This window comes from Mobula hypostoma, chromosome 25 (genome assembly GCF_963921235.1).
Source record: "Mobula hypostoma chromosome 25, sMobHyp1.1, whole genome shotgun sequence".
NCBI classification, from domain to species: Eukaryota; Metazoa; Chordata; class Chondrichthyes; order Myliobatiformes; family Myliobatidae; genus Mobula; species Mobula hypostoma.
Genome location: NC_086121.1, coordinates 27,835,647 through 27,861,786, shown reverse-complemented (window position 1 = coordinate 27,861,786; position 26,140 = coordinate 27,835,647). Strand labels below are relative to the sequence as shown.

The 26,140-nt window shown below is 40.9% G+C and overlaps 1 protein-coding gene across 3 annotated transcripts in view; it reads left to right on the top strand.

Annotated features, from left to right (window-relative positions):
- Window positions 1-14,265, top strand: part of vps13d (vacuolar protein sorting 13 homolog D) — a 323,941-nt gene extending 309,676 nt beyond the window's left edge. For 2 of the 3 annotated variants that reach the window (XM_063033119.1, XM_063033121.1), the window contains 3 exons: window positions 3,809-3,940; window positions 11,170-11,410; window positions 12,315-14,265. In XM_063033119.1, the coding sequence (XP_062889189.1) occupies window positions 3,809-3,940; window positions 11,170-11,410; window positions 12,315-12,446 (505 nt within the window). In that variant the 3' untranslated portion in view covers window positions 12,447-14,265. The remainder of the gene's footprint in view (window positions 1-3,808; window positions 3,941-11,169; window positions 11,411-12,314) is intronic. The other variant, XM_063033120.1, reaches the window with a different exon arrangement.
- Window positions 14,266-26,140: the final 11,875 nt, after the last annotated feature.

The window sequence follows — 26,140 nt, the reverse complement described above, 5'->3', positions numbered from 1 at the left end:
TGTTAGGGTTATCTGTAGTGTCTGGTGCTCCCAGTGTGGCCTTCTCTACATTGGTGAGACTCGTTGTAAATTGGAGGACCGCTTTGTTAAGCACCTCCACTCCATCTGCCAAAAGCAGAAGTTTCTGGTGGCTGAACATTTAAACTCCAATTCCAATTCCCATTCTGACATGTCGGTCCATGGCATCCTGTTGTGCCAGGATGAGGCCACCCTCAGGGTGGAGGAACAATACCGTGTATTCCATCTTTGTAGCCTCCAATCTGATGTATGAATATCAATTTCTCCTTCCAATTTAAATATATATCCTTCCTCCATTCCCCACTCTGACCTTTTACCTGTTCTCACCTGCCTATTACTTCCCCCTGGGTCCCCTCCTTCCCTTTCTCCTATGGTCCATTTTCCTGTCCTATCAGATTCCTTCTTCTCCACCCCTTCTTTTTTTTTACCTTTCCTACCAACCTGGCTTCACCTATCACCTTCCAGCTATCCCCCTTCCCCTTCCTCCACCTTTTTGTTCTGGTGTATTTTCCCTTCCTTTTCAGTCTTGAAGAAGGGTCTCAGTCCAAAACATCGACTGTTTATTCATTTCCATAGATGCTGCCTGACTGGCTGAGTTCCTCTAGCATTTTGTGTGCGTTGCTCTGGATTTCCTTTTTTAATAAAAAGCTGGCTTCACTAATAGTGACTATGAAACCATGAAATTCTTATTAAAATTTCATCTGAGTCACTAATGCCTTTAGGAAAAGAAGTCTGCCGCCCTTAACTCAGTCTGATGTTTGTGTAACTCCAAACCAATAAAGTGGATGGGTGTCTTGGCTATTCTCTGAACAAGCCACTCTGCTGTAACAAAAAATGCTGGAAGATGAGTTATCACCCACTTATCAACACATCCTGGTATGGACAATACAGTTAGTGATGCCTGTATCTTATGAGTGAATAAATTCAAGGATGCAGGCTCAGGAATTGCATGGATTTGATGGCCTTTGTGTCCTTTTTGTGTTTATATTCTATAACCAGTGATATCTATGTGCATTTTTATCTGAAAAGATGTGATATATATATCATTGTCTCTAATGAATCATTCCTTATGACAAAAGCTCACATGTCCGATATTAAGAGTTCAGGCATACAGCTGGCTGATTACTGCTGTTGATGCATGGCTGGGTGCTTGGGTTCAGACCCAAAGCAGTTCTACCATGCTGAATTGCATGCAATTGTAGGTTTTTAACTAAAAATGGAAGACTTACATATGCCACCTTGATTGTTAACCCTAGAAAGTGCTAGCTCCTACACTATGTGTTCTCATACAAAGCTTTACAGTATTCAGCCTTTCCGAAAATCAATAAGGCATTTGTTCTTGTAGCTCATCAGTCTTTCAACATGTCTGTCCAGCTGCTCCTGTTCCAGCCCACAGCTGTGGCTGTTAGACTTAAAACCATAAACTCCCTTCACTCTGAATTGTAACAGAGGTGTTTGACTTCACTTTTCCTTCTGACTTTCCAGCTAACCAGCCTCAGAATTTCCAAGATGTCAGGGAGCACTGCCAACATGTGGAGGTTAACCCCTCAAATACAAAATTAACCTCTATACATGATCTTGTAACTTCAAACATGTCTGGCAGGAGAACAGTTCTATATGGTCCAATGCAATGTTTAAAAACAGACCCAAGTAAGATGTTCTCACTACTCTGATCCAGCCAGGTTGAACTAATGTGAAAAGCCTTAATATGAGAGCCACATTCTGTTCCACACTCCAGAGAAATTATTGAAGGGGAAGTGAGGATGGGAATTGAAATTCAGATCTCAGAAGAAAATGAGGACAGATTTCCTTTGGGTGATAGTTTAAATGCTTATAAAGACTTGAATTAAAAATAAAACTAATTACTTAAAAAAAGTCAACTATCTTCTCTTAAGTGTTTCATTTTTTAAAACAGAGTGATTTCCTTTCATAATGTGTGGATTTTTTTTTACTTTTGTTTACTTATTATTTATTCCCCTATTTGCTTTATGTCTGTCTTTTTTTTTCTAAATTCTGATTTTGGTGTTTTATCCCTTTGTATACCTCCTTTTCCTTTTCTGCTTTTCTGTTACTCATCTCTTCCCTTCCTCTTTTTTCAATGTCAATAACTTTTTGCAGTTGTTTTCTTTCTAGTTCACAGAATCAAAGAGAAGTTGCAGCATGGAAGGGGGCATTCAGTATGCTGAGTCTCTATCTAGCAGCTCTATCCAATCCCACTCTCTGCCTACTACCCTCATTCCTGCAGATTACCTTCATATTTAACGCAGCTTCCTTGTGAGCCCTACAATTGAATCTGCCTCCACTTGCATGCTAGGCTGGACATCGCAGAGCTTGACTACTTGCAGATGACATGAGAAACAGATGTGTCAATGGGGACAGTTTCTGCCTATCTGCTCTGCTTAGTCCCTTCGTGACTATAAAATATCTCTACCAGAGCTCCTCTTAACCTTCTCTGTTCCAGCTAGAACAGGTCCCACTTCTCTATTCTGTTCACAAAAATAAAGTCTCCTGTCTTTGGAAACATTCTAGTAAGTTTCTTCTGCCTCCATTTCTTTCTTGCTCTTGCACCTTGTTTGCTACCTTTTTATAAAGCCTAGAATGCCATACGATATTTTGACTATTTGCTCAATTTGCTGTGCTGTTCTCTACAAGCTAAGCACATATACTCCCAGATCTCTCTGTGTATCCATTTTATAATTGTGCATTCTAGTCTATATTGATTCTCCTACCAAGTACACCGCTTAGCATTTTTTCTGTTATATTTCATCTGTCATTCCACCAACTTTCCTGTTTCTTCCTGAAGTCCATTATAATCATCCTCATAGTTCACTTTGTGACTAGTAGTACAGTAAGAGAAGTTAGGTGATTTTTGTTTTGGCACAGCAGCTTATTGAACTTCCATAAACATTAATAAAATAGTTAAATGGGAGTAGACGAATATTTGACAACCAATTAAAAGAAACGTAATTTCAATGAGAAGTGGGAATTGAGCTATATATCCATATATTTAAAAATAAAGTTCTGAATAATAAGTGCGAACAGTAAATATTGTAGTAAAATATATTAAGGGAAAGGTCATGATAATGAAAGATGTGGGTATAGGATAGGAGCAGCTTTTCAGAATAACAGCAGGTATAGGTGATATAATGGATAAATAATACAATGGTAGATTGTGAATATTCAATTCAAATGTGATGTCTGTGTTTCTGTAAGAGAACTTTGTTAGGCAACAGCACCTTTCTCATCTGGGAAACAGACAGAAGAATGTATCTTGATTCATTTTGCTAACTGGTTTTTACCCCAAAAAAATTTAGATTTTATTCCCTCATCTTAACATAATTACATGCTGCAGTTTTTTTCCCTGTTTTCTGTGATTTTATTGCTTTTTTTCTGCACTGAGACTGTCAATCATTAATATTAAGAAGGACCAGTAGAGTCTGTTTGTGGTGGAATATGGGGAATTACTGATAATGGGAAGACAGGGTTTGACAAAGGAACAGAAATAACTCCTGGATAGGATACAGTTGTGTGCTATGTAATTATGTTCCCTCTGACTAATCCCCATATTTTTAATTGCGGATGTTAATAGAATTATGTACATTATGAATCACAGGAAGCCACACGTGAAGTTGAGGTGTGTAATACGGAACATCCATACAAGTTATGTTCCAGACTGTTGAGCAGCTAACTTTCAGTGAATACTACAATCTTGAAGTCAGTGACTGGATAAGATCTGTCTATGCTGCCGTAAACAACGTCATAACTATCTTTTGATTTATGTTTCAAACAGAATGCTTAACCAGAGGATTCGAAAGCCACGTTGTTGCATTGGTCCCCATGGTCTACTACCCCACTACTCAGAGAGGCAAGCAGAAGGGCAGGAACAGCTTTTCAGAGTGACTGACAACATTCAGGCTGAATTGTAAGTTATCCTCATTTTTCCTGTTGCTTAAGTCGTATTATTTTGTCTTGGACACCATAATAAATTTGAAAATCAAAGAATTGCAGGTGCTGGGAATTTGAAATAAAAGAACAGGAAATGCTGCAAACACTCAGCTCATCATGCATCATCTATAAAAATAGAAATTGAATTAATGTATCAGATCTGAGACCCTTGGGAAAGGGAGAAAGTAAGTTGTAAATTGTAGATAGTGATTGGGATGCAAAATGGTTAGGATAAGCTGGGGTCAGGATTGCGAGAATGATCTGGAGACACAAGATGCTGGAATCCAGCAAACAAAGGAGATTTACCAGGATGCTGCCTGGTTTAGAGAGTATGCATTATGATCAGAGATTAAGGGAGCTAGGGCTTTACTCTTTGGAGAGAAGGAGGATGAGAGGAGACATGATAGAGGTGTACAAGATAATAAGAGGAATAGATAGAGTGGATAGCCAGCGCCTCTTCCCCAGGGCACCACTGCTCAATACAAGAGGACGTGGCTTTAAGGTAAGGGGTGGGAAGTTCAAGGGGGATATTAGAGGAAGGTTTTTTACTCAGAGAGTGGTTGGTGCGTGGAATTCACTGCCTGAGTCAGTGGTGGAGGCAGATACACTCCTGAAGTTTAAGAGACTACTAGACAGGTATATGGAGGAATTTAAGGTGGGGGGTTAAATGGGAGGCAGGGTTTAGGGTCGGCACAACGTTGTGGGCCGAAGGGCCTGTAATGTGCTGTACTATTCTATGTTCTATAAAGCACTTAAGGAAGACAGCAGGTTGGGCTGCATCTATAGAAGGAAATGTCAAGACTCTTCATCTCAACTGGGAAAAAAGAGGGGAGCTAACCATATGTTAAGCTGGAACCTGCTTTACCACTTCCCATGTGTGGGATGCAGGTGTCGAGAGAATGTATATCCAGGGTAAAAGAGAACTGGCTGGAATCAAGAAATTAGAAACTGTCAGAATAGTAAAAGACTTCATCGCTATGACAATCTTGACCCCACCCTATCAGAGATATTCCCTTTGTCTTAATCATCCCCATCCTAACTCTCTGCAAGTTAAAACTAAATTGTTTTTTCGTTGGATCAGTCCTGGTGAAAGTTAGTCAGTGTCATACTTTAACTCATTTTCTCTCACTACAAAGGCTGCTTGGCCTGCTTAGTATTTACAGCACTTTCTACCTTTAATCCATAATGAATTTATTCATCTATTATTGCATTAATACAGTAATCTTACACAAAACCATTTCACATTGCTCGAAGAGATCAATAAATTATTTTAGATAATTATTTTCTTTCCTTTTCCTTATTACTTTGTACATATTCAGAAGTTGAGGCTATTGTCTTATTAATTGGAAAGAAAATGTTGTTATTTAAATTACCAAGTGGTAGAAAATCCTACGGTCAACAAATGAGGCCACGAGAATAGTCCACAAAGCCCCTGCACAATAGAGAGGAAAATAATTTGTTTCTGAGTGTTGTGTAAATAACTGCAGTTAGAATATATGTGCAAGAAATTGGATTAAAGTAGATTTTTTGTGTCTGTCATTGGCAGAGAAGGCATTTATTACCTGTCTCTAGTTGCCCAATAGAACCTGGTGATGATCTGCTTTTCTTTGAACTGCTGCAGTCCTGCTAGCAAAAGTACTTCCATAGTTATTCAAAGACTTGGATCCATAAACAGAAATGGAAAAACATGTGTTTCCAATACTGCACTGGAATTACATGTGATTGTGTCCCAAGTGCTTGTTGACCATGTTCTTCATGCTAAATCCTCATAAGGAATGGAAAGAATGGATTAATCTTGATATTATGTATTTTATATAAAAAAAATTGTCATCTCCTACAGAATGGTTCTCTGTAGAATACAAATATATTTGCTAAAATAATTACCAAAATGAATACCTTATGTAAAATGTCAGTTTATAAACATATTAAAGTGCAAAGAACATTGAAATGGATTTCTTTTTTAGAAATCTTTGATTGTGTCTATTGCAGTTTGGGAAAAATGACAGAACCACTTGTTTTTCAGTGCATGCAACTCTTCCAGTTATTTTTGGCATGATTTCACTCCATGATGAATCATCTGACATTTTTTCTGTTGTCTAATTACTTATTAAACAAATAAAATGGACAGAGCTCCTTTGAACGACTTTATAATCTGTTTACCTGAGTCTAACCCTAAGTTTTATGCCTTTCCTGCAACAAAAGCAATAGCATTTATACAGGCCCTTTAATGTAAAAAAAAAATCAGCCTAAGATTCTTCACAGGGGCACTTCATAGAAAAAGAGGCTAAACCACATTTGGATGGATGATCAAAAGGTTGGTGAAAGAGTTAGGTTCTAGTATCAAGTGTTACGTACCCTGTAACTGGGTTGCCAAACCAGCAGAAATGGATCACTCAGTTGGAGTCTGGATTACTAGAACTAAGAAAGTTTTATTAAAGAAACAAGCAACACAGTACTCTAATCAAAAGGATAATGAATGCAACAGTTCAGCAATGATAAATATACATGTACACAGAATTCAGGATCAATCAAGCTCTATCATTGTCTAGGGGCAAATGACCAGTTTCAAAGTGACACAAAGTTCAGTTCAATTTAGTTCAGTTCGCAGTAATCGCTGCCGTGGGAGACGGACAGTGTGGGGGAAGGAGAGAGAGCAAAATGAATGAATATTCAACACAGCTTTCACACACAGACCTTCGCAGTCAGCTTTCGGGCGAGTCCATTGTGATGTCATCTGAGGTCACCGACCGTGACCCCTCCGTTTCCAGATACGATCGTTTCCCTGCGCTGAACCTGGCACCCAGGCAAGGGTGGACACACACCAGGTTCCCGCCGATCGTGCCTTTCCACCCTGGGCGTTTATGGCTTGATCCCGCGATCAGCCGTCCAAAAGCTTTCCACCGACTTGTGAGAGGCGCACCTCTTCCAGGGTCTCGTTACCTCGGGTGTCGTGTGTCCTTGCCTTAGCGAACCTGTCCCTTTTTATCCCCCTGCTGGGGTATCGCCTGTCCATCACTCTTCAAACAGTTCAGAGTTCAAAGGGGGAGCCTATCTTGACAATACCCAGACTGATGGCTCCTTCATTAACATCTCCAAATGCTGCTTCACTGTGTTCCTTATCTCTCCTTCCCCTGAGGACAGGTGGCAGACCAACTGCTGATGCCACTGGTGCTAGCCCAGGCCAGCTAACATCTTAATTTATGTGTATTCTCGTCACACAAGTTAAAGGAAAGTTGAGAGAAATGGGATCTCAGACCTTGAGGCAACGGTAGCACAAATGAGCAGTTGCATTCTCACACTAACAAGAGGTCAGATTAGAGCCAATATCACACATGATTATAGGGCAAGAGCAGATTATGGAGATAGGGAGGATAATAATGGAGTGATTTGGAAAAACAACAGATTTAAACATCAGGACGTTGCTTAACTATGGGTCAGCATGTACAGGATTTGTTGTAAATTGTGATTAGGTTGAGAAACTGGTTTTGGGTGACCTCAGGTTGTCAACAAACAGCGTGAGGGCAACTAGCAATGTGAGCTGGATGAGTTGGGACATAACTTTAACATTTGTGTTCAAAGCTAAAACTGAGGTCAAATATGACCCAGTGGGGTGAACACTTCTGACAATTTTAAATAACTAACAATGGTATCATGGTAGAAATAATGTTCTGTCAGTGCTGCATTATATTAAAGATGTGTTGCAAAAAATATGGGTTGTGCGGTGGTTAGAGATGTTATCAGTATCAATGCTGAATGACGAAAAATTTTGAAAGATAATTAATGATCACTAACACTTGAGTTCCATAGTGAAGATTATCACTGTAATAGCATCATATTGAAATGCAGGGAGTTCTGCAGACAGTATGTGTTTACTGAATCAATAAGAATAAATTGTGGCCTAAAATAATAGATGATGTAGTGCTTTTGTTTTACATTGCTGCATGTGAAAGCAACAATTTAGGGTTATTTCAGATCTTTCTAAGAATTTGGATGCTTAACATTATGAATCATACTTGTGTCGCTGATATAATTTCTGTATAAGATGCACATCAAGTTACATATTCTCCACAGGGTTCTACATGTGATACATTGCAAGGTCATTAGTGCTTATTGTCCAGGAAAGTCTGTGCTGGGAGCCTCATGAGAGAACTTGGACATTTTAGCTCAGTAATGGACCAGGGCCTTGGCCTCTTAATTTACTGTGTCCTGCAATAGCTCTCTAAGTGCTCCACACCCTCCTATCCCGTGATCTGTCTTCACTAACTCCACTCCCAAATCCACTTGATTTTCTTGTCACAATCCACTAGAAAACATCCATCCCCACGCAGCTACTTCTTACCACACTCTAATCACTTAGTTTTTCTATCCTTCAATGCTAAAACAGTTGAAAAATGTTTTTGAGACCCTGCCCAGGAATTCCTTTGCTATAGGTACCAAATCCATCTGTCTCCCTCCTGATAGTTTACTTGATACAACACTCTAATCAGACTAACAATTGACCTATTTCTATAGTCATGTCCCTCCCTACCACATCTTAGTACCTGGTTTTGCTTCTGGGGCAGCAACCTTGACAACTGATAAACCAGCACCAACTAACAGGAGATATTAAGTTTCTTCCTGTTAAATTTCTATACTACAGAAATTATAGCACTACATACCATATATACATAGACTTAGCTCTCAGTGGTATTTGAAACCAAGTTAAGATTTATTTGATTAGTAATTATGTATGGGTGACCAGTATTACTATCCAGAGAGTATCCTACATACTGTGAATTGGAGTCTTCACTCTGTAATGCCTATTTCCATTTATCATCAGCACTTTGTTAATCTGCACAGTCTGCGTGGAAATAGACTTTTTGTACCTGTCTGTCATAAAATATTGTGCTTCTCCTCTATCCCAGCTTGCTGACAAACTCTGTGTCATGTCGTCAGCATTTGTTCTCTGTTAACCCTGTTTGAGCATACAGTAATAACTAAGGACAAAGCCTTTGAATCCTTGTTGGTAAAGAAGTTAAAACTTCAAAGCTTGATTTTTTTTTTAAACTTTGCTGCTGCTTCCAGCTTTCATATGGTTTTGAAAGCAAAGCCACTGTTCTTCCTAATCGATTCCAGATGCGAGGAACCTTAGCCAGCGTTTCATTTCCCGGCCAACACAGGATAATTGCTTTCTGCTTTGCAGTGGCAATCCCACAGTACCTAGAGGATTGCATCATGTGGATTTGGTTTTCATTTCGAACTATCATCTACTACCTTAGGGATTTGCCTTAGCCTTCCTGGAACTTGTCATTACAGCATCCCCCAAAACCCCACCATCACCACCAGTGCGGATTTCAGATCCAAAATGCACATTTAATTTCCAGATGTACAGTTCTGATGCTGAGAGGTTAATTTGCAAATCTTAATTTTTTTTTCACTAAAACTCACAGCTTTCCAGGACCTCTGTAAAGTAACCATCCTTCATCTGTAAACCTTGACAGTAATCTTCCTGGCTGAGGTTGCAAATCATTTATCTAGCGTGCACACATGTGTGCTCACGCTCACTCTCACACTCTCTTTCCAGCACTGGATGTGAATCAACAGCAAAGATCGTCACCAATGTTTCCTTCCCTAGACCAGAGGCACAAGGTTATTGTAGCATAACAAAATCAGAAAGTACTGGAAATATTCAGCAGGTCAGGCTGCATCTATGGGAAGAGAAACAGAGTTAACATTTCAGCATTTTCTGTTTTTCATTTAGTCTTCCAGCATCTGTAGTTTTGTTTTTAATATACCTTTGTCCAAGAAGAGCAGTGTTAGCTGTCTCGACGGCTCGCAACCAGTAGCAATCACATCTACTGTGCATCCGCCATTAAGAACCCTCACCATCCAGGATATGCCCTCTTCTCAGTACCACCACTGGGGAAGAGATGCAGGAGCCTACAGTCAACATCTTAGCAACAGCTTCTTTACTTCTGCCATTAGATTTCTGAAAGGTCCATGAACACTATCTTATTATTCCTCTTTTGCATTATTTCTTTATTTTTGAACTTGTGGCAAATCTCATGTATTGCACTGTTCTACCACTGCAAAACAAATTTCACAACATGTGTCAGTAATAATAAATCTGATTCTGATCCTGCTTTTTGTTCCAGTACTAGTTGCATATGATCATTGTAGAACATGATCCAAGGAGATTCAAATTTCGTAACAAAATATAGTCAAAGTTTTTCCATAGTGTATTTTTATTTTAAAATAATATTTGTCCCAACCAGTAATATGTGGCCAGTCATTTGTTGCAGTGGATTTTGGTGAAGTAATACAGTTTTTGAGGCGATTATTTTTATCTCAAATGGTCACTTATCTCCCTTTTCCCCTTTTTCTCTTCTTTTATGAGCATCCCATTTCCCTTCCCCTTGCTGCCACCTCTCCCAGTCCCACCCACTGGTCCTCTGTGTGTGACCTTCCTGATCTCCCTGTGCCCTCTTTTTCACCCATTCCTCTCCCACCCACCCAGTTATCTGTTATTACAGCATGTAGACAAAGGTGACTAATTTCTCTTTACTCACAGTTTACAATCATCAGTAAGGTTATTAACTGTTAATCTGCTTTTTGTATTGCTCATTGAAGGAGAAATTAGAACAAGATAATTATTTATTACCTTCAAACAGTACCATAACATCTTCAGCAGTGTACTAAACAGGCTTAGTGTTATATTTCATCCAGCAGACACTTCTGCCAGTGTAGCAACAGCAGTGCTTGTCTGCTGTACTTGCACCAGTGATGGCCCTGTTTCTATTCCCTTCATGGTGGATGTGGATTAGAGCAAGTCCCTATGAAATTCCTGAATCTTTCTGTTGGTATGTCAGAGTTGGCTTCACACAGGTGGTGTTCGCAGGCAACACAGGAAATAAATGTTGATCTGTGAGTGTCTACCCATTGTAATTAAAGTCACGGTACTTGGTAAGAGTGTACAATTGATTAAGGAACAAATTTCTTCTACGATAATCCAGAGACAGTGTTGTGCAAAGCAAGAAATTATTCTGTAGTCACAGTACCTTTACAAACTTTTTTTGGTGGGAATTTTACCTAGTGACTAATAGATGGTATTATTCTCTGTATTTCCCTTAAACTGCAGCTGATCTGTTATTTGAGTATTGGTGGCACATAATCAAATGTTACGTGGAGTGGATCTAGCCAAGTGCTATGTTACCTTCTCTTTTCTAGTTTCATTGCAGTGGAACAGATCGACAGCTATTGTGTTCTCATCTCCTCGAAGGCAGTGTATTTTCTGAAGCACGGTGAATATGTTGATAGAGACGCCATTTTCCTGGAAGTCAGATATGATGACCTGTACCATTGCCTTATCACAAAGGACCATGGAAGGGCATATTTACAACTGACAAAAAAGGCTGAGAGTTCGAGCAGTGGTGTGGCCATACCTGGGCCATCACATCATAAGCCAATGGTGAGTATGGAACTGCTTGTTCCCAGCACGTGTAATTAAGCCATGAGACCAAATTCCAGATTTAGTTCCCTCATTTGTGCTTGGCTACTAAGTTGGAGTTAGGTCAGTAAATGGGCAGTGCAGTCACTAGCTCTTATACTCCGTTTACACGGCTCACCTATGACACTCCTCAGGGTTCAATGTTTAGGTTCACACAAGAATATTGGTCAAGGTATCCCATCATTTATGGAACAAATATAAGAAAGCACCATGATTGTTGGAGGTATATTTGGTGATACTTTTCTAATTGTAGCCCTTTAGCTTTGACGCTCCAGCCACAAAGAGTAACAACTGAATTTTCTCTGCACACACATTTATTAAACACTGATAGGTCTTGGCAGTTAAAATTTTGGAAAGGTCAGTGATATAGTTTCATTGAATGCTAAATTCTACAAACGTTTGTACGTTTGAAGAAAATCTTTCAGTATAAATGAGATCTGGGAATAATGCTGATAAGCTTTGGATTCTCTTGATATTTTTATGGATCCCAATGATATATGTTTAGAGTCTTCTGGCGTGCTTTCACCCACACATTTTTTTAGTAGCAAAATAATAGATGTTTATTAGAACTTTCAATCAGTGGTAGTTAGTTGACTGGTATAAATTAAGTTAATGACAAAAGTAATGAGAGGAATTGACAGGCATGTGAGGGAGAGAGATTAAGTTGGAAAGGTAAAAGGAAAGAGGGTAAATGAGTTGTTCCTTTGGGAGCTGGCATAGACTAAAAGGCCTCCTCCAATTTCATTATATGATAGGAATTGTCTGAATCCTCATTGGCTTCATCCCTATATTAATTACTAACATCACGTGTTTGTCTTGGTCCAAAGAAGAAACTTAGTAGATTCATTGTTAATGTTTTTTTCAGGTCCACGTCAAGTCAGAGAGTCTCGCACTTAGGATCTCGCAAGAAATTAATTATGCCAAAAGCCTCTACTATGAGCAACAGCTCAAGCTACAAACCAACGAGAATCAAGAGAATCTGGAGCTGGACTCCTAGTTACCTCTCTAGTAGCTGACCACAAGCAACGAAGTACAATTACAAGACCACTCAAGCCTCTATTACAGTTTATTGGATAAGCATGAGTGTTATGAACTCATTTCCTTTCAACCTCATTCCTGATGCCTATTTGAAGCAATCAGGTAGAGAAGTAATTATATGCTTGATTTTGGGGGTAGTTTATTATAGAAACTCTGATAAGGAGCGGGTTCTGTTCAAAATGTATTTTACTTTTTATATATTGTATTTACAAAACAAAATTGTGACAGAGGAGTTCTTTATATTTTACTAACCTGTACATACCTGTAATATTACTTCCTTGTAAATATTTAGAAAGATCTCGCAAAAACTGTTATGTACAGAAGCAGCATTCAAAACCAGCTGCAGCATAATAGAGCAAATTACTTATTGCACTAGTACTGTTCATAAAAGTATTTGGTTTTTCAGGGCAATCTAAGCTCTGAAGAGTAGTCAGGGAACTTACTTCCAAAAAGACCTCCTTGCTACTTTTCTCAGATCCTTCCTTCTTTCCTTCCCATCTCTTTGTATATAGAAACTGACGGGCAAGAATTGTTGGACTGTGCAAGGAATGAATTTTGTGCGGGAGCAATATGTTTGCAGCTTGGCATAGAAAGTGTCATGTTTTCCATAATACAATTTCAGGATGTTACAGTTATGATAGTACCTAAAAGTTTAAAGCACAGTGAGGTGGCTCAGTCTTAGGTGAGGAGTGACTGAGTTAGGAAGAGCACTGTATGGCAGTGGCTGAAAATTTCATTCAAAGACTATAATTCTGTCTTCCTTCTCTTCAGTTGGAGTGAAATTGATGCCAGTTTGGTATTATGATTTCACCTCAAAGAAGCATAGAATAGAAACAAGTGAAATGGTATCCGATCGTAGAATATAGTTGCCCGTTGAGAAAAGCTATTGAATATGTTCAGATTCTAACTGCAACTGGAGCAAGTTTGTGACAGGGCAAGGATCTCTGTAATTGTTACTGCACTGAAAATTATTGTAAGTATATTTAAAGTATGTATGTATGCACTGAAGTCAGAGCCTCTAGCTAGGTATTTAGAGGTTTGGAGTAAAGGAAGATATAGAAAGATTAGAGTGCATCCACAATACAATGGGCCCATATCTTTACACTGTTCACATATGTTGAATAAGATTTCATTGCATTTTTTCCCCCATTATGTCGCAAGGAATCACTATGTACAATCAGTTTATTGATTGGTATGAATGGGACAGCCTGTGGTCTTTGAAATGGAGAGAGAGGTTTGGTGGCTTCCTGATAATTTGGAATTGAATGGAACAGCCAATGATGTCACACGTGTAAGCATCTAACGTGACAGCTCCATTTTGCAAACTGGACAGAAGATGGCTTTCTTTGGGAAAAACTGAGCGAGTTCAGTTTCCACAACATGTTGCATAGCAGATCTCTCTAATGGTCTTTGAGAATCACTGATCATTTTACTTGATGAAGCACCTTGTCTAGTTTGTTGATCAGTTCCATCAAGTAGAAAAGCATTGGTAATTGTTATTTCTGCATTGCTCTGAAATCAATCTCCGAGATTATTATCTACACTCTTCCAAACTGGGGCCAGGTGGAGAAGACTGCTATTTTCCTGGGAGTGATGTGTGACAGGATATTCTTTTTTGCCCGATGTGGTTGATTTTTGTGCAATTTTTATTATCAAATAAAATTAATTATCACAAAAGGAAATGTGTATGTATATTATTCATTTTGTGGCATTTTATGATTGCCATTAATACTGACTTTGTGCTAATAATGTACTTACCATCTTTTGGAGCTTAAATGCTGTGTGAGAAATGCTTTTAAATTAAGTAAATCTTTGGAATCAGATAATATAAAGATCTGCGTTATGCTGCTTTTCAGGACTCATTCTATATTGGTTTATTATTGTCACATGTACAATGGGAAAAAACTTGTCTCGCATATCATCCATACAGATGAACTCATTACAACAGTACATTGAGTTGGTACAAGGTAAAACAATTACAGAATGCAGAATAAAGTTCAAAGCAAATTTATTATCAAAGTACATGTATGTCACTATATACAACACTGAATTTCATTTTCTTGTGGGCAACCTCAATGAATCCATAACAGAATAATAACCATAATGAAATCAATGAAAGACTGCACCAACTTGGGCGTTCAACCAGTCTGCAAAATACAACAAACTGCAAATACAAAAAGAAAGAGATTATAAATAAATAAGCAATAAATATCACAAACATGAGATAAAGAGTTCTTGAAAGTAAGTACATTTCAATGATGGGGCAAGTGAAATTACCCTCTTCGGTTCAGGAGCATGATGGTTGAGGGGTAGTAACTGTTCCTAAATCTGGTGGCATCAGTCCGAAGGCTGTACCTTCTCCCTAAAGTGTAACATCTTGCGGTAGACCATTATGGTGTAAGGTCATAACAGGGTAGATTGTGAGGTCAAGAGTCCATCTTAATATACTAAGGAAACAGTCAATAGACTTATAACACGGATAGAATCTGTCCTTGGGCCTGATGGTATGTGCTTTTAGACTTTTGCATCTTCTTCCTGATGGGAGGGGTTGAGCAGAGAGAATGTCTGGGGTGAGTAGGGTCTTTGATTATCACTGAGGCAGGAAGAAGTGTCAGTAGAGTCCACGAAGGGATGCTGGTTTCCGTAATGTGCCGAACTGTGCCACCAGAGCCTGCAGTTTCTTGCGGACGTGGGCAGAGCAGCTGCCACGCCAAACCATGATGATGTACCTGAACAGGATGCTTTCTATGCTACATTGATAAAAATTGGCAAGTGTCAAAAGGGATTTGCCGAATTTCTTTAGTCTCCTGAGGAATTATTTATTTAGCGATATAGCACGGAGTAAGCCCTTCCAGACTTTCAAGCTGCCCCTGCAGCGCCCAACAAGCCTGATATAACCTAACCTAATCATGGGACAATTTACAAAGACCACTTAACCTATCCAGTATGTCTCTGGACTGCAGGAGGAAACTGGAGCACCCGGGGAAAATACATGCATTCTACGGATTAGAGGTGCTGGTGACGTCAATCTGGCAAGACAAGGACAGGCAATTGGTAATGTTCACTCCTGGGAGATTGAAACTGACAATCCTCTCGAACTCAGCACTCTTGATGTGAAAAGGAGCATTTGCACAGCCCCCTTCATGAAGTCAATGACCATCACTTTTGTTTTGCTGACACTGAGGAAAGGTGGTCATAACACTGTCACTAGGCTCTCCATCTCCTTCCTGTACTCCAATTTATCATTGTTTGAGATGAGGCCCACGGCAATGGTATTGTCTGCTAACTTCTAGATGGCATTAGAGCAGAATTTGGCCACACGGTCGTGAGTGTACAAGGAGTAAAGCAGGGGCTGGAGACGTGGCCTTGTTGGTCACCTGTGTTGAGAATAATCATGTTGGAAGTGTTGCTGCCAATCCTTATTGATTGCAGCCTGTTGGTAAGGAAGTCAAAGAACCAGTTGCAAAGGGATGTGTTGAGTCCTAGATTTAGGAATTTGGAGATGAGTTTGCTTGAAATTATAGTATTGAAGTCGGAGCTGCAGTTATTAATCAATAGTCTAACACAGGTGTCTGTACTGTCTAGGTATTCCAGAAATTAACTTAAAGCCAGAAAAGTGGCATCAGCTGTAAGAGTTTTGGCAGGAGGTGAAGTGCAGTGGGCCGAGGTTGTCTGCCGGGCTGCAGTTAATGAGAACCATGACCAGCTTCTCAAAGCACTTTGTGGAGGATGTCAGAGTCACCGGGCAGTAGTCAATAAGCCCCATTACCTTATTTTGTAGTGGAATGATAATAGCCTCCTTACAGCAGGTGAGAACCTTAAGCCTGATTTATACTTGTGCATCAACTTGATGCCGTAAGTACTGCGTCACTGCAAACCCTACGCAAAGCCGACGCGGATCCCTACACCAGAGCCTGCATTGCTGCGACGCGCACCTCTCCCAAAATGTAACCGCGTGTCGCGGCAACGCAAACCGCCACAGCTGTGATTGGTCTGCTTGGTAGCATCGCATTTTGTCCTACACTGCAATAGCTTCCCATTGGGCGACTGAAGGGCAGGGAAGGAACTCTGGCTGCAATACTTCCCATAAAGTTTTACAGACCTCCGAAATTATGGAGGACACATTTCACTTTTACGAAAAAAGACGCTCGCTTCTTGTTTACCCCGAGAAAGACTACCATGAGCACGAAGCCTTGCAGGGGCAGGTGTGTGCGCGTGCGTGAATTGCAGAGCGACGCAGACACACCAACGCTCAAGTATAAATGCTCACAATGCGCGTAGGCCACTTGCGTAGGTTACAGCATCCAGTTAACGCAGAAGTATAAATCAGGCTTTAGATTGAAGCAGGAAGAGGTTAAAATACCAGCAAATACCCACACCAGCTGATCTGCACAGGAGCTAAGGATGTGGCCAGTGATAGATCTGGGCTCGTTGCTTTCCATGAGATCACTCTAGATTCTAGTTTCATCTAGATTCAAGTAATAGTGGATGCACTATACAAACTGGTCACTCTGGTGATCTCTCTGAACAAAAGGAATTAGCTAGAATGAGATGAAAATGCTCTCTGAAATGGTCCATGGATTGGTAGAATGCATCACATTCTACACAATATGGGGCCTAGAAGTGCAACTTCAAAGTCTGTACGTGACCTTAAGTAAAGGAGTGCAGATAATGTGGAGGGACTGCAACAAATTACAGGAAATTAATATCAATAGAGATAAATGTGAGGCTGCACATTTTATTAAGAGGAATCCTTCAAAAATAATTGTCTACGAAGAGCATTCTCCAAGAGCTAGAAGAAAATATCTACACAAGACACTAAAATAGATAGGCAAACGGCAATAAGAACTATGAAAATGGGATTATTCCCAGAGAATATACAGCCATTTCTTAGTCAGGAGATGCATGTGGCACGGACTTCAGTCCATAATGGAACACAAGTCCACCCTGCGTGTTAACAGCAGTGACACTTCTCATCTTCCTGATAGGCCGAATGTCTTTTACACCCTGATATGCAGAGCCATGTACAGCTGTGAGGGCTGATAATGTACTTGGTCGGGTGCTAAGGGACTGTGGATCCCAGTTAACTGAAGTTCTGACAGACATCTCCAACTTCTCTCTGGAACAGTCCACTGTCCCCTTGGGCTTCAAGGTGGCCATCATTATCCTGGTGCCCAAGACAGAGACAGTAATCTGCTTCATCAACTACCATCTGTGGCATTGGCCTCAACAATAACAAAGTGTTCTGAGTGGCTGGTTATAGATCGCATTAAATCCCATCCTCCAATACATTGGACTTGTGCCCGTTCACCTATCACTCAGATCAGTCCACTGATGATGCCATAGCCTCTGCACTGCATTCTGTCCTGTCCAGACTGGAAAATGATGCCTCATATACCAGGATGCTTTATATACCAGACTGATTTCAGTTAAGCGTTTAATATGGTCATACATCAAAAGGTAGTTGTTTGCGGTTATTTTGTAAATAACACTATTCTTTGCATTTCTGGTCAGATGCTAAATGCATTTCATTGACTTTGTATCTGTACTTGGCACAATGACAATAAAGTTGAATCTAATCTAATTAATCTAAACTCAACACCTCTATCTGTATCCTGGACTTCTTGACAGAAAGGCCATAGTCAGTGCTTGTTGGCAGAAACATCTCCAGCTCCATCACGCAGAGTACTGGTGCTCCCCTGGGCTGCACGCTGAACCCGTTGCTGACACATGACTGCGTTGCTTGATCCAGTTCAAACAGAATCATCAGGTTTGCTGATGACACCAGTGGCTGGCCTCATCAACAACGACGAGACGGTGTACGGAGAGGAGGCAGAGCAGCTGGTAGAATGGTGCGAGCACAACAACTTGAGTCTCAACGTGGACAAGACCACAGAGATGAATGTGGACTCTTGGAAAGTCCTGGCTGACCACTCCTCACTGATACAAGCCTCCTCCATGGAGAGAGTTAGGAGCACCAAGTTTTTGGGAGTATATACTGTATAACAAACAATCTCACCTGGTCTCTCAACACCACCTCTTTGGTTGAGAAATCACAGCAGCACCACCACTTCCTGAGGAGATTAAGACGATAAGGCCACAGGATATAGGAGCAGAATTAGACCATTTGGCCCATCGAGTTTGCTCTGACATTTCTTCATGGCTGATTCAAATTTCCTTTCAGCCCTTTCAGGCTCAATCTCCCGCCTTCCCCCAGTAAGCCTCCATGCCCTGACCATTCAAGAATCGGTATCACCCTCTGCCTTAAATATACATAAAGACTTGGTCTCCATAGCTGCCTGTGGCAAAGAATTCCATACTTTCACCACTCTTTGGCTAAAGAAATTTCTCCTTATCTCCATTCTAAAAAGATGCCCCTCTATTCTGAGGCTGTGCCCACTGGTCTTCCGTCATAGGCAACATCATCTCCACATCCACTCGATCAAGGCTTTTCACCCTTTGATAGGTTTCATAGAACATAGAATAGTACAGCACAGAACAGGCCCTTCGGCCCACAATGTTGTGCCGACCCTCAAACCCTGCCTCCCATAAAAGTCCCACCTTAAATTCCTCCATATACCATTCCTCCATATACCTGTCTAGTAGTCTAGTATCTGCCTCCACCACTGACTCAGACAGTGCATTCCACGCACCAACCACTCTCTGAGTAAAAAACCTTCCTCTAATATCCCCCTTGAAATTCCCACCCCTTACCTTAAAGCCATGTCCTCTTGTGTTGAGCAGTGGTGCCCTGGGGAAGAGGCGCTGGCTATCCACTCTATCTATTCCTCTTATTATCTTGTACACTTCTATCATGTCTCCTCTCATCCTCCTTCTCTCCAAAGAGTAAAGCCCTAGCTCCCTTAATCTCTGATCATAATGCATACTTTCTAAACCAGGCAGCATCCTGGTAAATCTCCTCTGTATCCTTTCCAATGCTTCCACATCCTTCCTATAGTGAGGTGACCAGGACTGGACACAGTTGAATGAAGTCACTCCTCATTCTTCTGAATTCCAGTGAATACAGGCCCAGAGCCATCAAATGCTATTCATATGGCAAGCTGTTCAATCCTGGAATCATTTTCATGAACCTCCTTTGAAACCTCTCCAGATTCAGCACATCCTTTCTAAGAAAATGGGACCAAACCTACTCAGGATACTCCAAGTGAGGTCCCATCAGTACTTATAAAGTTTCAACATTATATCCTTGCTTTTATATTCTAGTCCTCTTGAAATGAATGCTAACATTGCATTTGCCCTCCTCACCACAGACTCAACCTGCAAATTAACCTTTAGGAAATCCTGCACAAGGACTCCTAAGTCCTTTTGCCACCTCAGTTTTTTTTTTGTATTTTCTCTCCATTTAGAAAATACTCAACACTTTCATCTCTTCTACCAAAGTGTATGTCCACACACTTCCAGGCATTGTATTCCATTTGCCATTTCTTTGCCCATTCTCCAAACTTGTCTAAGTCCTTCTGTAGCCTCTCTACTTCCTCAAAACTACCTGCCCCTCCGCCTATCTTCATACCGTCTGCAAACTTTGCAACAAAGCCATTAATTCCATTATTCAAATCATTGACATTTAATGTAAAAAGAATTGGTCCCAGCACAGGCTGTTGTGGAACACCATTAGTCACCAGCCAACCAGAAGAGGCTCTCTTTATTCCCACTCTTTGCCTCTTGCCAATCAGCCACTGCTTTATCCATGCTAGAATCTTTCCCATAATAACATAGACTCATAGCTTGTTAAACAGCCTTATGTATGGCACCTTGTCAAAGGCCTTCTGAAAATCCAAGGACGCAACATCAACTGATTCTCTTTTGTTCACAGTATTCTGATTGGTATTTCTTTAAATAATTCCAACAAATCTGTAAGACAAGATTTTCCCTTGAAAACATGCTGACTACAACCTATTTTATCATGAGCATCCAGGAACCCTGGGACCTCATCCCGAATAATTGACTCCAACATCTTTCCAACCATGGACGTCAGACGAACTGACCTTTAGTTTCCTTTCTTCTCTTCTTGAAGAGTCGAGAGGCATTTGCAATTTTCCAGTCTTTCGGAATTATCCCAGAACCTAGTGATTCTTGAAAAATCATTACTAATGCCTCCGCGATCTCTTCAGCCACCTCGTTCAGAACTCTGGGGTGTACACCATCCAGTCCAGGTGATTTATCTGCCTTCAGGCCTTTCAGTTTCCAACGACCTTTGCTCCAGTAATGGCAACTTCACACACCTCATGACCCCTGGCACTTGGAACTTCCACCATACTGCTAGTGTCATCCACAGTGAAGACTGATGCAAAGTGCTTACTCAGTTTATCTGCCGTTTTGTTGTCCCCCATTACTACCTCTCCAGCATTGTTTCCAGCCGCGCCTCTCTTTCACACTTCATTTATCTGAAAAAACTTTGGTATCTTTAATATTATTAGCTAGCTTACTTTTGTATTCAAACTTTACCTTCTTAATGGCTTCTTAAGTTGCCTTCTGCTGGTTTTTAAAAGTTTCTCAATCCTCTAATTTCCCATCAATTTTTGCTCTATTATATGCCCTCTCTTTGGCTTTTATGTTGGCTTTTTCTTCTCTCGTTAGCCGAGGTGAGTAAGACTCCTTCCCCCCCACAACCAGACACACACTTTAACCAGTTTTTTACATGGGAACCGTCGAGATCGTCCTGACCAGCTGCATCCCCGTCTGGTACAGGAATTGCAAAGCATCTGACCGCAAGTCCCTACAACGGATTGTGAGGACCGACGAGAGGGACATCGGGGTCACCACAGATATTTATCAGAAGCACAGTACCTGCAGGGTCCTTAGCATTGTCGATCATCCCTCCCGTCTGTCCAACAATTGCTTTGACTTCCTACCATCGGGCAGGAGGTACCGTAGCATTAGGACAAGAACTGTCAGGATGGGAAACAACTTCTTACCCCAGGCCGAGAGACTACCGAAATCCCTACCACCACCCAGGTTTCATCAAGTATGAAGCGCCAGCAGTGTTATACTGATCATTTTTTAACTCTATACACCGTTTTATTTGTGGTAATATTATTTTATGTGTTGTGTGTGTAATATGTACTGTGTTGTGCACCTTAGTCCAAAGGAACATTGTTTTGTTTGGTGGCATACATGTGTACGGTTAAATAGCAATAAACTGAAACTGAACTTTGAAGGGCTGGGATTATTTTCTATGAGCGTGGAATTAAAAATCACAAAATTATTGAATTTCTGTAGAAACCTGTTTAGACTGCACTTGTTGACTACTATGAATACTTCATATTATAACAAGATGATACAATCAGATCAGAACTTAATACTTATCAGGAACGAATGAAGAGGCTGGCACTTTAAAGAACAAAAGTTTGAGGGTTGAGCTGATAGACTAGAATGGGCAGAAAGTGACAACATATATGAACAATATTATAACATAAGGCATCCACTAGTCTTGCGAGACCATGGATCTGTGCCTGGAAAGTCTTCACTCTCCAGGGCGCAAGCCTGGGCAAGGTTGTATGGAAGACCGACAGTTGCCCATGCTGCAAGTCTCCCCTCTCCACGACACCGATGTTGTCCAAGGGAAGGGCATTAGGACCCATACAGTTTGGCACCGGTGTCCTCGCAGAGCACTGTGTGGTTAAGTGCCTTTCCCAAGGACACAACACGTCGCCTCGGCTGGGGCTCGAACTCACGACCTTCAGATCGCTGGTTGAATGCCTTAATCAGTTGGCCACGTGCCCACATGGACAATATTAGACTGCCAACTATTATAATACACCAATAAAATAATAACAAAATTCAGAAGAAGCTCCATTACCCAGCCCATGGTTAGAATGCATTGAGAGATGGATCGTGGACTAGAGTGCAAGAAGTAGAGAGACTGTGATTAGGTAAATTGGTTGTTGTCACGGAAGACATTCTCAGAAAAAAGGGGAGATGAAAGAAACAATCAGTAATGAAAACTTTAAGAAAACAGCTACCTGGAAAAACCTCCATACCTCACTCCCGTTATTCACTACTTAAACCTGGACTGTATGTTAGCAGAGTAAGTAGGGGTTAACTAATAGCAGTGAGTGCCTCATCCATTCTGGCCTGAGTGGTGGTGGTATACAGTGACGCAGGCCCTTCAGCCCAACTCAATCATGCCGACCAAATTGCCAATCTGAGCTCATCCCATTTGCTTGCCCTCTATCCCTCTATGCACTGACCTGTCCAAATGTCTAAATGCTTGCTGCAATGTTCTTGCAGGATTCACAATAGCAATATAGAAGTTGGCTCAAGTAGCATAAATGAGAATTGTGCAGGGCCAAGTGGAGTGCAGACAGCACACCAGGTCATGCTATCAGTGCAGAATTATCACCAGGGTTGATCGACAGAGTTGATGATCTTATTCGAATGGTGAATTGATACCGTGCCTTGAATTTTAGTGACACTAGACCTGGAGAGCATCAGATGAAGACAGACCTCTTACTTTCATCAACATTTCAGCCAAGAACACCTAACCAAACAAGATGCTGAATGGTCAAAAGCACCTTCAGGAAAGCGAGGTCTACAGTAGCATCAGAATTTGCATGTGTGGCCTTTAACGGTTCTGTTGTATTTCACACCAATCCCTGTAGACGGACGTCAGTCTACCTCGATTATAATTTCCATAAACACTGCACTCTTTTAGAGAAACTTGTTGGTCCTTTTGCTCACAATCTAGCATTGACGCAAAGGTGAAGAGGAAGTTCCCATTACAAGACAGTCTTGTGAGGAGAAACCAGTGTGTATTCACATGCACATTAATAATTTGCCACAAGAGAAACCTCACTCCCAGACACAGGATTGGTAAGCTGACTAAATCATACCAAATCTTCAATATAGAATTTTTAATTCAAGTTTATACAATTCTCCATTTAGTTAATCATGTTATATTGTTCACAGGTCTAATTAAGTTTGGTAATATAAATAAACTATTTCTTGAATATGTCTCATCATGAAAGTTATTATTGCATTAAGATTAAGTTTTAGATGTGGAACAGTCTCTCACTGGGGAAATTTCTTGGCCACTTAGAGCATATTTCTGCCTGGGTTCATGTTCTCTCCATTATTCATTTTGATTGGCAGTTTCATGAGGTCAGGCAGGATGACCCCTCACCAGGGGGTAGGGGTGACAGTTCATGGCCCATTTACCCCTGAGCACATGTTATACTGAAATAACAGGATCAGGACAAGGTTAGGCTGAGTTTGTTACACCGGTACCCGTGATGGATTACCCTCCTGCTTCAGCTGTACACTTAACAACTTATAGCTATCTGGCAGCAGAGACTCAGTGACCCCTCCGATTCCTGAAATAGCATCCAACTGCTTTTTCATCTTAATGACAGACCATTTCTGAAATGAATGCAGCTAATTCAGCTATGTTCCAAATTTAGACTTCATAGATCCACTATTAGCCCTCCGTGGCCTTGTCCCTCTCTAACATTCCCTCTCAACTTGACCCAACTAATATATTTCTTCCTTTGCCTCTAACATTCTGTGAAATTTATCATCTATTCATTTAATCATCTGGTTCTAGTGCTTATTGAATTCACTTCCTATTCGCAGCCCTAGAATGCATTTCTTTGAACAAACTTCTGGTCACCCCCCCCCCCTAATTCTCTCCTTTGAATTAACATCTGTTTTCCTTGTGGCTATTAGGATGTAGTTTGTGAAACACAGTGCAGAGGTTACAGTTGTTACCCACTGTCATTTATTACCCAGAGTTTAAAATGCCACCTTTTCTAAAGTTGAACTTTTCAGAACTGTGCTGCACTCACCGTTAGTGCGGAAACTGGTAACGTTCTTCACTGTAACTCCAATTTTAAAATACTTTAAAAAATACTCAATTCCCCTCCTTTTTCAGACTGACAAATTACCCAGGCTTGGATCAAACTTCTATTGACCTTGAATTAGCTGGTTGGATGAGAGTGATTCTGACTGCAGGGTCTGACACAGATCTGCTGTCACAAGAGAGTCTGCAGATGCTGGAAATCTGGAACAACACACAAAATGTTGGAGGAGTTCTGGGTCAGGCGGCCTCTGTGGAGGGAAATGGACAGTTGACATTGCAGGACAGGGCTGAAGGTGTGTGAATCCTGAGTCACATCAGTGGAATCTTTACCAGTCCTGCTGAACGGTCCCAACTCGAAACATCGTCTGTCCATTTCCCTTCATTGTCACTGTCTGACCAGTTGAGTTCCTCCAGCATTCTGTCAACACAGTCCCCCTGTTCTCTACAAAATCCTCCGAATGGTAAAGCCTACACCAGTGACCATTAACTCCAAAAGTTAACAGATTTCTCTTTCTGCAGATGCTGCTTGACTGGCTGAGTTATGTTTCTGTTTCAGATTCCAACATCTGCAGTTTTATTTGATTTTTTTAAAAAATAGAACGGGTGAAATAGCATCCCATTCACCTCCAACACAAGTCTCCCTAGGCAAAGAAACATTGATTACTGTACTTCCTTCAGTTAGTCCTGACGAAGGGTCTCGGCCTGAAACGTCGACTGCACCTCTTCCTATAGATGCTGCTTGGCCTGCTGCATTCACCAGCGACTTTGATGTATGTTGCTTGATTACTGTACATCCCTATCTCATACTGGCAAAGTCATAGGCTGGCGATTTGGTTATCTTTGATTTGGAGAAGAGTTGCTGATGGAATACATTGCTTAAAGCCTGAACGATGTAGATCAGCGGTTCCCAGCCTTTTTTTTAATGCCATGGACCCCTACTACTAACCAAGGGATCTGTGGACCCCAGGTGATGAACCCCATATCTAGACAGACAGTGGAGGTGACTTTATCCACTTTGTTGAGGGTAAGATGTTGGGGAACCTTGTCTCATCGGGGCTAATCATTGGATTATAAATATATTCATTCTTTGGCCTTTTTTTCCTCTCTGTCTGTTTCATGAATGTTTGCAAAAAGTAAGGGTTTCATTTTCTGACATTAACTTGAACCTCCAGGCCACTGAATACTGTCTGAGATCAGAAAGCCCGGGGAAATTTGGCCGAGTAAGGAAGTGTGTTTAAGTGTGCATGTACTTCACCACGTCTGGAGTGCTTTACAACCTATGATGTAGACTGGATGTTCAGCTACTGTTTTAACATCGTCCCAAGTTGTTTAACACAAGTTTCCAAAAGCAGTAATTACCAGTTACGTTTTTAAAGTGATGTCGATTGAGGGGTAAATATTAACCAGGATGTCAAGGCTAATGCTCCAACTCTCCTTTACAAAAACAGATTATTTCATCTCCACCTGAGATAGGCCTCAATTAAATGGCCTGTTTGGAACACCACACCTCCAGCAGCAAATCTGTCCCAGGAACATCGACCTGGGATTATGATCCTTCATGGTGGGATTCAGGTGAGAGCAGCATTTACTGAACAATGGAGTTTTTTTTAAGTAAATTGACCAAGCAAGCAAATGCTGATCCCTTTCCAATGCAAGAACAACAATGTGAAATCAGTTGTTTGACTTTTGAAGTGACAGTCTTCTGCCCCCGCTCTCCTTATCCTGTCTAAAATACAGGAGGAGATCCCGGTCAGACCGGCAGTGCTGTGGCTGAGGGTGATCTGCTTATTCTTCACCTGTGCCTGCCAGGTTTTGTACAGGTTAGCTCAGTGAAG